The 12,660-nt window shown below is 51.5% G+C and overlaps 2 protein-coding genes across 3 annotated transcripts in view; both read left to right on the top strand.

Annotated features, from left to right (window-relative positions):
* The window catches only part of EPHX2 (epoxide hydrolase 2), a 60,992-nt gene extending 57,442 nt beyond the window's left edge, over positions 1-3,550 (top strand). For both annotated transcript variants that reach the window (XM_059176427.1, XM_059176421.1), the window contains 3 exons: positions 1,155-1,235; positions 2,841-2,899; positions 3,077-3,550. In XM_059176427.1, coding sequence (XP_059032410.1) covers positions 1,155-1,235; positions 2,841-2,899; positions 3,077-3,155 — 219 coding nt within the window. In that variant the 3' untranslated portion in view covers positions 3,156-3,550. The remainder of the gene's footprint in view (positions 1-1,154; positions 1,236-2,840; positions 2,900-3,076) is intronic.
* Positions 3,551-8,899: 5,349 nt separating this feature from the next.
* The window catches only part of LOC131833320 (L-gulonolactone oxidase), a 31,734-nt gene continuing 27,973 nt past the window's right edge, over positions 8,900-12,660 (top strand). Inside the window, exons 1-3 of the mRNA XM_059176434.1 lie at positions 8,900-9,068; positions 9,970-10,071; positions 12,275-12,400. Of these exons, the coding sequence (XP_059032417.1) occupies positions 9,066-9,068; positions 9,970-10,071; positions 12,275-12,400 (231 nt within the window). The 5' untranslated portion in view covers positions 8,900-9,065. The remainder of the gene's footprint in view (positions 9,069-9,969; positions 10,072-12,274; positions 12,401-12,660) is intronic.

Below are 12,660 nucleotides of genomic sequence, written 5' to 3' on the forward strand. Positions count from 1 at the left end.
TCACTGTTCTGTGAAATATCAGTCACGTAGAGTGGGTCAGCACGCATGTTCTTACGTACATACACACACACACAGCACCACCATCCCTCTGACACTTCTAGTCACCAAATATCTGGGGGTACCCCTCCCCCCACCCCCACCAAACAATTCTCTGCCACACCAGCTGGGTGTGCTGCAACTCAAATCCATTCTGACACCGTTTCCCCGGAGATGGCGTTGGGTCCCGCAGGCAAGGGTCCCCCCAAGACTTTCCCCACCTCAGATGCCAGTCACCAGTCCACCTGTGCTTCTGGTGGACCAGCGGTCCTTCGGAGGTTCCCGCAACTCCCTGCTCAGGTTTGATTAACTTGCTGGAGTGGCTCACAGAGCTCAGGAAGGCGCATTTGTCGGCTTATCAAAGGAGATGGCAGAGAGCTTCACTGCCTGCAGAGTTGGAGGGTATCACCCACCCAGGGTGGATGGTGTTCACCAATGTGGACACCCCCCATGCTCCAACCTATAGGGATTTGGGGGTTTTATGCGGGCTTACTCATGTAGCCACAATCAATTATTAACTCCATTTCCAACCCCTCTGCCCTCTTTAGAGAATGGGGTGTGGGGCTGGAAATCCCAAGCTTCTCATCATGGCTTGGTCCTTCTGGTGACCAGCCCCCATCCAGGAGCCCACCCAGAAATGCCTCAACAGAAAAAAGATGGTCCCAGTGCTCTATCCTTTCAGAATTTACAAGGGTTTTAGGAGCCCCGTGTCAGGCAGGGATGGGGTCCAAAGACCAAATGTTAGAACAAGATGGCTCACAATGTCCTTATCACTTAGGAAATTACAAAAGGGTTTTAGGAGCTCTGTGCCAGGAATCAGGGCCAACACAAATACACATATTTTCTACCCTCTCACACCACCATTTTAGATCTGCAGTAGTAGCGATGCCTTCTTCCTTCAAAGCCTGGGGAAACAAAGCCAGGACCAACAACAGTACTATAGTGGGCCCTTGGGGTGGTGAGCGGGGCAGTGTTAATAGTGGAGGAAGGCACAAAGCATGAACATGAAGGTACTGTGTCCCTGCCGCGGGAGAGGGGACCCTGAGTGGTGGAGGGGCACAAGTAGGGTACTTTCCTTCCTCCTGTGTTTGCTCCCACTTCCTGTGACCCTTCCGCAGATCCTGATTCCGGCCTTGATGGTAACCGCGGAGAAGGACCCCGTGCTCGTTCCTGAGATGTCCAAGCATATGGAAGATTGGGTAAGGGATCGGTCCTGCTCTGGGGTCATTGGTGCTTCCCACCAGAGGGCACAGGCGTCATGGAGAAAAGATGGCAGCTGAGGACACAGCAGGAGATTTTGAATCACGGGCTTGACCAGGTTCTCGGTCAGAATCACTGTCACCTCTGGGGGGCAGCAGTCATGACTGGTCTTCCTTTCTCCTGTACTAATGTAGCCTGTCACTCACTCACGCATGCATGCATTTAATCCTTCATTCATTCATTTCATGGGCTTTTACTGTGCACGTGAGTGTGTTGGCACAGTGCCAGATTCTGGGATGGGAAGGATGAGCCTATCTTTGGGGAGCTCACTGTCAGCAGTTCATCCCGACCCCAGGAGAGAATGAAGAAGAGTGCACGGTTAGGAGTGAGGTCTTTGCTGACCTTGGTGAACTGTAAGGCTTGCCTGGCAGAGAGAACAGGAGACAGGGTGAGAGGCAGGGAACATGCAAGGCATGCTGGGAGAAGGGCAGGAATTCTGTAAGCCTGGAAGATTCTGTGGAGCCCACTGGGCCAGGCTGAGCTTCGTATGTCCATGGGCATAAGCCGCTGAAGGGAATTGACAGGTGACAACCTTGTGGTTTGGAAGCTCATTCTGCTACAAACGTGGAGGCTGGTTGAAGCTGGGGAGGCTTCCAGGTGGGGTGACTGTGGGCTGGCTCATTTATCCTGCCTAACTGCTGGGAGCAGTCCGTCCACACTGCCTGTGGCTTTGTGAGCCTCAGCAGACACAGCAGACAGTGCGTTAAGTGGGATCCTGCCAAGGACACTCTCTGTGGGCCCTAGAGCCAGCTGACCGAGAGCTGCAGAAAGCCGTGAGCCTGTCAGGAGGCGGGAGGAGGGATTCATTCTCTCCGTTCCTACCCTTTGAAGGTTTCTGTAGAATTTCCAGTTCTTCAGCCGGCCCTTTCCAGCCCTGGCAACTGACTGCTAGCCTCATTGAGGTTTATGCTTGGAAGGCGTTGTGCTTGGCTCTGGGAGGAAAGCCACATTTCCCCCCCCCCCCCCCAGCATTTTCTGCATTGTGTTGCACAGTTCAAGGCTTGTGTCAGGAGGGAGCGGAGGACAAAGCTGCCACTTCCTCTCTGTCCCTGCGGCTTGTTGCTGTGACCCACTGTGGGGGTTCAGAGTCCAAAAAGGGAGGCTGAATAGCCCTGCATGCAGACCACTGGGGAGAAGGGAGGCAGCCTGCAAAGGTGGGGGGTGGCGGGGGCGGGACTCAGTCAACGTCTGTGTGGAATTTTCCAGACTGTGAACAAGCTGCTTCCTAATAATGCTGAAGAGAAGCAATTTGTGGTATCAGTGCAAGTCAGCCCTGAATTAGAATCTTAGCTCCACCACTGTCTGTGTGACCTTGGGAAGGTTACCTAACTTCTCTGTGCCTTCATTGTATCCCACAGGATTACAGTCAAGGTTAGAGAAAGCAATGCACATAGACTACCTGGCACATACGAGGAGCTCCGTAAAAGCTCATTCCTTTCCTAAATGATGCATGGTCTTCAGGGGGTGTCTATAGGGAGCACTAACCAAAGACCAGACCCATTTGCATTCTGCCATTGACTTTTCTGGGTGGGGTTTTTTTGCAGATCCCCAACCTGAAAAGGGGACACATTAAGGAGTGTGGACATTGGACACAGATGGAGAAGTAAGGAGATGTTGCGGGGCGGGGGGTGACCCCTGGGTGGAGGAGATCAGGACTTCCTGTTCACCTACCTCCATTAGTAAGGCCTTTCCCGGCTTGGCCGTGCCCTTCTTCACCTCTGCTTTTATGTAAGCGGAGTATGTCTGGACAGGTGTGACTTGCCCTTTCTTCCCTTTCCAGGCCCACCGAGTTGAATCAGATCCTCACTGAGTGGCTGGAGACTGATGCCAGGGACCCACCGGTGGTCTCGAAGCTTTAGGCTGTGGCTCATGCCAGCCCCCAGCAAGTCTTCAGGCCCTTCTTCTGTTGGGCGCTGCCCTCGGAACCCAGGCAAAACCTTGCCCAGAGCTCTTATAACCAGCAGCGTCGTCCCAAAGGGCTTTACTCCAGAGTGGTTTTCTTTAAATGAAGGGAGTCAAATCTCATGTAATTACAGATACAGGAAAAGTCATGTATGATTCATTCTCTAGGTATAAAGGTGTTACTTTATCTCTAAGAGCGGTTTGTGTTCTCTAGGGGACAGCCTAAGACAGCCGGGGGGTGATTTCTCTTTGACTAACCAATTCGCAGTTTGGTGGCAAAATCGGCAGTTAATTTTGAGGCACATCTGCTGACGTTGGAGCTCGTTGGTTTAATAAAGGTACAGCCACAGTGGTGCTTGGGTCTGTGTTCTGGGAGGAAGGCAGGGTCAAGGGCTGTCGCCTTTGAATGCATGTGTTTCCCTCTGCTCTTCAGTCTCCAAGGCACAGTGTGATCTGGACCAGCACTGTCCAGAGAAACTTTCAGTCCTGTGCCATCTGATGGAGAAGCCAGCAGCCCCGTGGAACCACATGCCCTTTCACCCTGCCACCCCAGAACCCTGTGCGCACATACACGCATATGCCCTGAGCACCCAAATGGGAAAAATGGGCATGAGGATGTGAATTTCTCATTTAATTTTAATTTATATGAATCTGAATTGTCCTGTGTGGCAGTAGCTGCCAGGGAAGACCAGGGCAGACTCAGGACAGACCCAGACCTTCCCTCTAGCCATATCTTCCCCAGCCATGTCCAGAAGCCACGTCTCTCCCTGGATTGGTCTCCCCTGGGTGTGGCACCTCCCCCGGGCTTCAAGCTCTCATCGTCTTCTGCCTAGAGCCACGAAGCACTTGGGTGGGAAATGTCAAGCCTTGCTGTTCAGAGGAATCCATCTAGCCACAAATGGTAGAATATTTTCCTAGCAGCTGTAGAAGTTTCTCCTGAGTATTAGCTACCACACTCAGTTAACTGTCTGTTCCTCGAGACAGGAGAGCCCGTGAGATTGGCAGCTGCCTATCTAGGTGAGTCATCCTGGATCCTAACTCAGAAGATGCCAGCTATTTTGTAGAGGCTCATTAGTTGTTTGCTGAATATATCAGAGATGGAAGCATGGATGCACGGATTCATGGGTTCATTTCAGATTCTTGATTTGGATGTCCTACCACGTGAGACACATGACCAATCGCATGACTGTGTCCATCATACCAAGCCTTGATGGAACAAGACTCTTGGAGCGCCTGGCTGGCTCTGTTGGTAGATCCTGCGACTCTTGATCTCAGTGTTGTGAGTTCAAGCCCCACGTTGGGCATGGAGCCTACTTAAAAATAAAAATATTAAAAAAAAAAAAAAAGAAGACTTTTACTGAGACTCCCAGTTTACCTGTTATGAGAACTAAATTAAGAAGGAGAAGACCTGGGGTGTCTGGGTGGCTCAGTGGGTTAAGCCTCTGCCTTCAGCTCAGGTCATGATCTCAGGGTCCTGGGATCAAGCCCTGAATCGGGCTCTCTGCTGAGTGGGGAGTCTTCTTCCTCCTTTCTCTCGCTCTCTGCCTGCCTCTCTGCCTACTTGTGATCTCTCTCTGTCAAATAAATAAATAAAATCTTAAAAAAAAAAAAAAAAAAAGGAGAAGACCTCCAGAAATTAGTCCTCTACAAATCTTAGCATTAACTGGATAACTTGGAAAAGTACATCAGTGGGTTTCTGCTGCAGACTAGAAATGCAATCATCTTTGTAAAAACACAGCTGAAGTATTTATGGTTAACTATAGATGCTTACAGTTTTAGTATTTATGAGTAGAATCACTTCATCAGTTTACCTCAATACATTTTGTCATCTTTGTACAAGGGTTCTGAGGCTGGTACCTACTTTCAAAGAATATCAGTGATATCTGTACTCCTGTAAGAGCTCTTTTTTTTCACTGTGGTAAAATATACCTAACATGAAATTTACCATTTTAACTGTTTCCAATTGTCCAAGTTCAGTGGCACAAAGTACACTCACTTTGCGACCATCACACCATTTGCCTCCAGAACATTTTCATTGTCCCAGACATAGACCATACCCATTGAACACTAACTCCATGTTCTCCTTCTCCCTAACCCACGGCAACACCCATGCTACTTTCAGTCTCTATGAATTTGACTATTCTAGCTAATTCACATAAGTGGAATCATACAGTATTTGTCTTTTTTGTGAATGGCATATTTCACTTAGTTTAAGATCCTCAAGGCTCATTTATGTTGTAGCCTCTGTTAGATATTCCTCCCTTTTGAAGGCTGAATAATATTCCATTGTCTGGCCAGGCTACATTTTGTTATCCATTCATCTGTTGGTTGACACTTGAGTGGCTCCTACATTTTGGCTATTATGAATAAGGCTGCTATGAACATGGTGTACACATACCTCTTTGAATCCTGCTTTCAGTTCTTCTGAGTTATATACCCAGCGGTGGAATTGCTGGGTCATAAGGTAATTCTATGTTTAATTTTTTGAGAATCTACCATACTGTTTTTCCAGAGTGGCTGCACCTGCACCATTTTTCGTTCCCATCAACGATGCAAAGAGTTTCATTTTCTTTACATCATCACCAGCACTTACCATTTTCTGAGTTTTTGATCATAGCCCTCTTCATGGTGAAATGGTGTCTCACTATAGTTTTGATTTGCGTTTCCCTCATACTTAGTGATGTTGAGCGTCTTTTTCTGTGTTTGTTGGCCAGTTGTATGTCTCCTTTGGAGAAATGTCTAGTCAAGTCCTTTGCCCATTTTAATTCATGTCTGTTTTCATGTTGAGTTGTAGGAGTTCTTTATATATTATGAATATTAATCCCTTATAATACAATTTACAAATAACTCCCACATCTAAAAGGTCTTGGTTAAGACCTAACTTGTGGTCTTTTTTTTTTTACACGATTTTATTTATTTATCAGAGAGAGAGGGTGAGAGAGCAAGCACAGGCAGTCAGAATGGCAGGCAGAGGCAGAGGGAGAAGCAGGCTCCCTGCCGAGCAAGGAGCCCGATGCGGGACTCGATCCCAGGACGCTGGGATCATGACCTGAGCCGAAGGCAGCTGCTTAACCAACTGAGCCACCCAGGCGTCCCCTAACTTGTGTTTCTTATGCACTTCATTATTTTCCATGTGTGTGCCAAACCCCTCAGAATGGAATGAGATGTATCAGCATTGGAGAGTAGGTGTGACAACTTGGCTTATGTCAGAATTTCAAAGACAGAAACAATTCTTGTTTTGTGCAACTCAGAGTAAGAAAATTCCAGAGAAAGCCCCCAAGCAGTAATCTTTTTTACCCTTTGAATAGATTGAGGAAGATGGATTATTTGGTCTTTCTCTCCATTAATTTTCCTGGATTCGGGTGGAAAAAGGACTCAGAAGCAGGGGACATTTTAGACCGTGCTGTCCCTCTTTGTCTTATGTATTGAGTGAACTTTATGCCCCACATCACATTTTAAAGAGAATGAGTAGTACAAAGAAGTAATATCTGCAGGTCAGAAATCATTAAACACGCTTCCAAATGGTCACACTATTTCAGAGAAGCGGTCAGTTACCACGTACCAACTGTGTATTAAGGAAATCATTCTGATTGATGAACAAGTATGAGGGGAGAAAAGGTCAAAAAACATGCTTCAGTGACCATTGAAACATCACATTAATTTCCCTTGCCCACCAATGTTTTGAAAAAATTAAGACTCAGCTATTATTGAACTAGCTGAGCCCCTCAGGCAAGAGGAAATAAGCAATAAACCATCACCCTCAACCACAGATTGGTGGCAATGCAGATTGAATTAATTGATACACTGTTTTTGCTGATTTTTATATTCCATTCCTATGCCATTTTATGTATCTCAGTAAAGGCAATTTATAAGATTGATGTGACTGGCTTGTGGAGTAGGGAGAAAAGCCTTCCCTCCAAGGGCAGTTAGCAAGAGATGAAGAAAGAAAACTGTGCATGACTCCAGGCTCTGGGAAATCTCAGCGAGGGGTGGGGGGGTAAGGGAGCCCCTCCGGCAGTTCGAGGCACACTCCAGGCCCATCCTGCACTCCATAGCACCTGGGTTCCAGAATGTCTCAGAGCAGAACGCATTCACCAAAAGGAGAAAGCATGAGTCTGACTGGGATTGAATGGGGGCATTTGTGGTGGGAACAGGACACACTCAGCCTGAAGTTGTGGAGACATAGCTGAAGGGTGAGTGGAAAGCAAGTTAGTTATTTAGGGTGATACCTGGCTGACTCTCAGTGCTCCCTTTCTTCCCTGCCATGGGCCTCTCTGTCCCCCAAGGCTTGATACTCACCCCATCTGTGGGCCGAGATTCTCAGGCCTCCTTCCAGGGCTTTGGGACAGTAGCCAAGCCAACCAGGAGCTTTCTCCACCCCTCAGTGCCAAGGCCTCCAACCACGGTTCCCCTCACCAAGCCCTGACGCTCCCAGGCAGGCAGTCTGAGGTACTGTGGGAAACCCTCCAGGCCCAAGTTGGCTTCTCTCAGACAACGGAGCCACAGCCGTGCAGGGTGCAGGCCCTACCTCTTCCCTCGGGAACCACCCAAGTGAACCAGGCTCACACGTGGGAGCCAGGAGCCGGCCCTTGCTCTTCTGTCTCGTGAAGACTGAGTGACTTCAGCAGCAGAGACTGATGCTCTCACAGTCCTGGAGGCCAGGAGTCTGCCATCGAGCAGTCGGCAGGGCTGGGGTCTCCTGGTGGGAATCCTGGTTTGGGAGGTGCTGGTGTGACTCCGACACTCCCCCTCTCCAGGACTTTTCTCCAGCATCTTTGACCCCGGTTCCACTCCTTCAGCCTGGCCTTTCTCCCTCCCCAACCCCAGAGCTGTTGCTCCGGCTTCCCGCTAGACCCCAGCCCTTGGTTTGGAGATATCTGATCAGCCAAGACGCTCCATGGCCAGTCTATTTGTTCATTGCACAAATGTGCTTTGGGCGCTGGATCTGTGCCAGACACCAGCTAAGGGTTGGCAAGAAGACAGTAGTGTCCCTGCCACCAACAAGCTCACTACTGGGGCAGGTGCAAGAGCTTGTGACCCTTTCAAGCTCACATGGCATCCCGATGCTCCTTATTCGTCTGCTCTAAACTTTATATGAACCTAGAGAATTAGGCCAAAGTGCCCCAACTTGCTTGAGGAGGAAAACAAAATGCGCAGAGACAAACAGCAAAGCGCGGATGAGGAACCCAGGTCTGTCTGCCCTAAAGCCTGGGGAAGGGAAGGCCCCTGCTAGAAGACTCTGCCTGGGCTGAGTGGCTCTTGTCTCCCCTCCCCCAGCCTGTACTAAGCCACCAGCTTCCTGTCCTGTCGTCTCCCTAGAGCGATGGACCGCTTACTGTATTCATGCCCTAACCCTGACAAATGAGCTAAGTAACACAGTCGCAGAGCCCATCCATCCCAGGGTCTCAAAGTACAGACCAAGGGAGCCCCTATTTAAGACCCCCACGGACCCCCACATCACAGCCTCCCCTGACCTATGGAATTAGGGACCCAGTTTTGAAACGGCAGGGTCCTCTGGTTCCAGAATGCCTAGAGCTGAGTTCAGAGCTCAAGCAGCCTCCAGCAACAGAACAGTGGCCTCTCAACACAGCTCTTCGCCTCCCCGGCTGGGAAGGCCCCCCCCAGGCAGGGGGCAGGCCTGAGCTGCTGTTTGTCTGGGTGGAGCCTGTCGCAACACTGTTTACCCACCTTTGCCAGAAGCCCCAAGCCCCTTGGTATGCAGTAGAAGATACAGAGCCCGCGGTGAGCACCGAGGTTGCTGGTGCTGTCTGCTCCAGACCCTCGTTCCAGCTCGCCTCTGCACCCGACTACTGGGCGTTCTGCTCCCTGAGGAAGAAGCCCGAGGCCACTGACCCACTCCTGGAGCCATGGTATGGTCAGCCCAGGAGGGCGGCGCTCAGGCTGGGCCAGGGAACCAGGAAGGAGAGGACAAAATTAGGCCACAGGGACCCTCTTGAATTGGACTTGAGGCTCTAGGGGTGGCACTGGGGTGTTGGGGAAAGCGTGCGAGGGGAAGACCTGGGTTGAACTCTGGTGTCTTCACTTGACTGCTGTGTGTGCTTGGGGAAGTTACTAAACGTCTCTGAACTTCCATTTTGGCTCCTGAAAATGGGAGTACTGTTACCTATTTTGTGCATTATTAGAAGGTCTAAGTAAGATACGATGTATAGAGGATCTCAATACAGTGCTGGGTACACAGGTCGCTTGCAGCAAATAGGAGGCTTATCCTCAGTGCTCCCTGCTTTGGTGCAGATGCCAGGAAGGCTGCTGTGGGAGTCTCCCAGACTTGGCTCTTCCCGGCAGGAGAAGTCTGGTGGGAGGGGTGACCGGCAGCTCTAAGTCCTTCTTGGGCCACCAGGCGAGCTCGGGCTGCCCCTTCCCCAGTCTCCCTGCTCAGTGGTGTCCACTTTCTGCTGGGTCCCTCTGAGAGGTGCCCCAGCCAGAGAGGGGACAGGAGAGCCAAAACCTGCTTTCCCTGGCTCCACGCCTGACCCCGTCACTTCCACTGAGAATGGACGTTTCCTGCGTGATCTGCCCTGTGGCCGCCAGGGGTCAAGGGAGATCACAGGGAGTCCCACGCGGAGCTGCTTGGGTTCAGACATGCCACGCATGTGGCATCTTCCCAGCGGCCCTGAGGGGTGACCCAGGCAGAGGAGCCTGGCTTGGCACCCGGACCCCAGCCTCCCACCCTACGATGGCGGGAGCGTGGCAGGGCTTCTGGGCAGCTTGCAGCCATGAGTCTGTGGCCACCCAGCTCTTTTCCTCTCACAGGTCCATGGGTACAAAGGAGTCAAGTTCCAGAACTGGGCTAGGACCTATGGCTGTTGCCCAGAGATGTACTATCAGCCCACGTCCGTGGAGGAGGTCAGAGAGGTAAGCACGCATTCAGGGCTGGAGACCAGGCCCTGCCCCGGAGAGGAGGAAGGGACTGGGGATGTGCCTGGCTAGGGCCACCGCCCCACGAACCTCCCACCCGGAACCACTGGCCAGGCAGTCCAGGCTCCCTGTTACAACTGACCCGGGCCACCACTGGCTACCAGCATTGCATGCACTTCCAGCTCAGACCTCTCCTCTGGGTGTTCTCCTTATGTGTCTCAAGGTCATCCCAGACTTCATGACCCAGACTACACTTCCAGTGTTCTGAGACTCCTTTGTTTTTTATTTCAACCTCTTTTATGCCTTTCTCTGCGTAAGGCACCCCCTTGCTCAAACTGGAAGCCGAGAAGTGGGGCACGTCTTTTCTTTCCCTTATTTGGCAGCAGCAAGTCTTGCTCCAGAAGTTTCTGGAATCCATCCCCTTCTCTTCAGCACCGCTGCTGCTCTCCATGCCCAGTCCACCCAGTCCCTTCCTCACCCACCATGACATGACCTGGGTGGCCTTGTTCCTGGACTCCCTGCTTAGATTCTTTCTTCCTTGGAATGTAATTTCCACATCAGTAGACACGTTTTTTGTTCATGTAAATTGATGGGGCTACTCCCCTGCTTCAAGCCCTTGAGAGGCTCCCTATTGTTTGTGGAGTAAAACTGTAACTTGACTCCCAAGGCCATGTATCACCTGGCCTTGGTCCACCCTTTGTTCCTAAAACAAACCAAACCTTTTCCTACCTCAGGGCCATAGTATTTGCTGTTCCCACAGCCAAGAATGCTTGTCCCTTCACTCTTCACATGACTAACTCCTTTTCATCCTTTAGGTCTCAGGGTAACCTTCAGCTCCTCAGTGGGTTCCAATACCACCTTATCTGCAGCATGGCTCCAGTGTTCTCTGTCTCTGCCCCTTGCTTGTTTCCTTCACAGCATATTTATAATTGCTTGCAATTATTCTGTCTTACAGATGGGTAAACTGAGGCTAATAGAGGCTTTGTTATTTTCCTATATCAAAAGGTATCAGAGCCAGGATTCACACAGAGATTGTCTGATTCAAAGCCCCTACTTTCTCTTGCAGAAAAAGCTACACACAGGAAAAGTGATTGAGCTGGGCCCAGGAGAATGGATAAAAGCTCATAGGGGGGCTGGGGAAGGGCACTGTGAGCAAATGAAAGTGAGGAGCATGGCCTGGGGAGGCACTGGACAGGTCAGGGGTGGGGACAGATGTGCCTGGAGGGGAGGAGTAGTGGGCAGAGGGCAGAAGAGGAAAGCTGGGAAAGTGGGAGCAGAGGGCCTTGAATGCCGAGGCAACTGTCTTCCTTCTGAGCTGAGGGAAAAGCTGGACGTATGCTGAGATGGCTATAGGCCAAGGCCTCCTTCAGCTGTACTAGCCTACACAATTGTGAATTCCTAGCAGGCTGAGGCCACTGTGGGCTGATGTCTCCCCAGAGGGCTAATAGGATCCTAAAACTAGGTTGTATGGTCAGGAGGCTTACAGAAGATGATGTTAAACAGATTTCTTTGTTGGAGAGCCTGTAGTCTTAAACGTGTCGCAGGCATCCCAGGTGGAGGAAGGAGCCAGTGAAGACAGCACTTCCCAGTCTCACTTGCTCATGGAACCCCTGTGGTACCCGTTGTCAAACCAGTGTTCCATGGACCAGATGTGAGGGTTTTGAGCTGGGACCCGAGGGTGAAAGGGAATGCATTCATTTGAGCAATACCATGCATTGATATATTTCTTTATTCAGTGATCACCAGAGACTAGTGGGCCTGGACATGGTATGGACACAGGCAGGTACCAAGTCAAATCAAGCCACTGTCCGCCCCAGGGGCCTTCATTCCAGCTCGGGAGGCCGCCGAGCCCAAGTAGGCCAAGATGAGGCGCCTGTGGCGTTCAGGTGCCCTTGAAAGGTTTTGTGCTGGGGAAGAATGCCATCAGGTGTACCCGGAAGAGCCCCCAGCCTCTGCGGGGAGAACGCACGGGGACCCCACCCTAGGCTGATTCCTCGGTTTTCCATCCCGCCTACTTCCTGGTCCTGCACTCTGGCTCCCTTTCCTTGAGTGGAGTGCACAGTGGCCTTCAGCCAGGCAGAGGCCTTGGAGGCCAGGGGTGCAAAGCCTGGGCGGCCGGCCCCGCTGCGGCCCCGCCAGGTCTCAGCTGCCTGAGGGAGAAGGGCAGGAGCTGGGGCTGACTTGGGCATCCTCTTGGCAGGTGCTGGCCCTCGCCAGGCAGCAGAACAAGCGGGTGAAGGTGGTGGGCGGTGGCCACTCGCCGTCAGACATCGCCTGCACTGATGGCTTCATGATCCACATGGGCAAGATGAACCGGGTTCTCCAGGTACTCAGAGACCTCGGCTCCCCACCTCTGCTGGCCCGCAGCCTCAGTCTGCACCCCAGCCCCAGGAAACGCCTCAGCTTCTGCCATCAGGCCTGATCCCGTCCCTGCCCCGAATCCAAAGTGACACCCCACTTCCTAACTGCCCGTGATCACCCCTCCTCCTAGCCCTCCGTGGGCCGCCTCAGGCCTCTTGTCAGGTGTGCGCGCGCCTCCTTGTGGCCACAGGGAGGATGTTCACCCCGTTCCGCCAGGCCCCCCTC

Source organism: Mustela lutreola, chromosome 1, assembly GCF_030435805.1.
Source record: "Mustela lutreola isolate mMusLut2 chromosome 1, mMusLut2.pri, whole genome shotgun sequence".
In the NCBI taxonomy this organism is placed as follows: Eukaryota; Metazoa; Chordata; class Mammalia; order Carnivora; family Mustelidae; genus Mustela; species Mustela lutreola.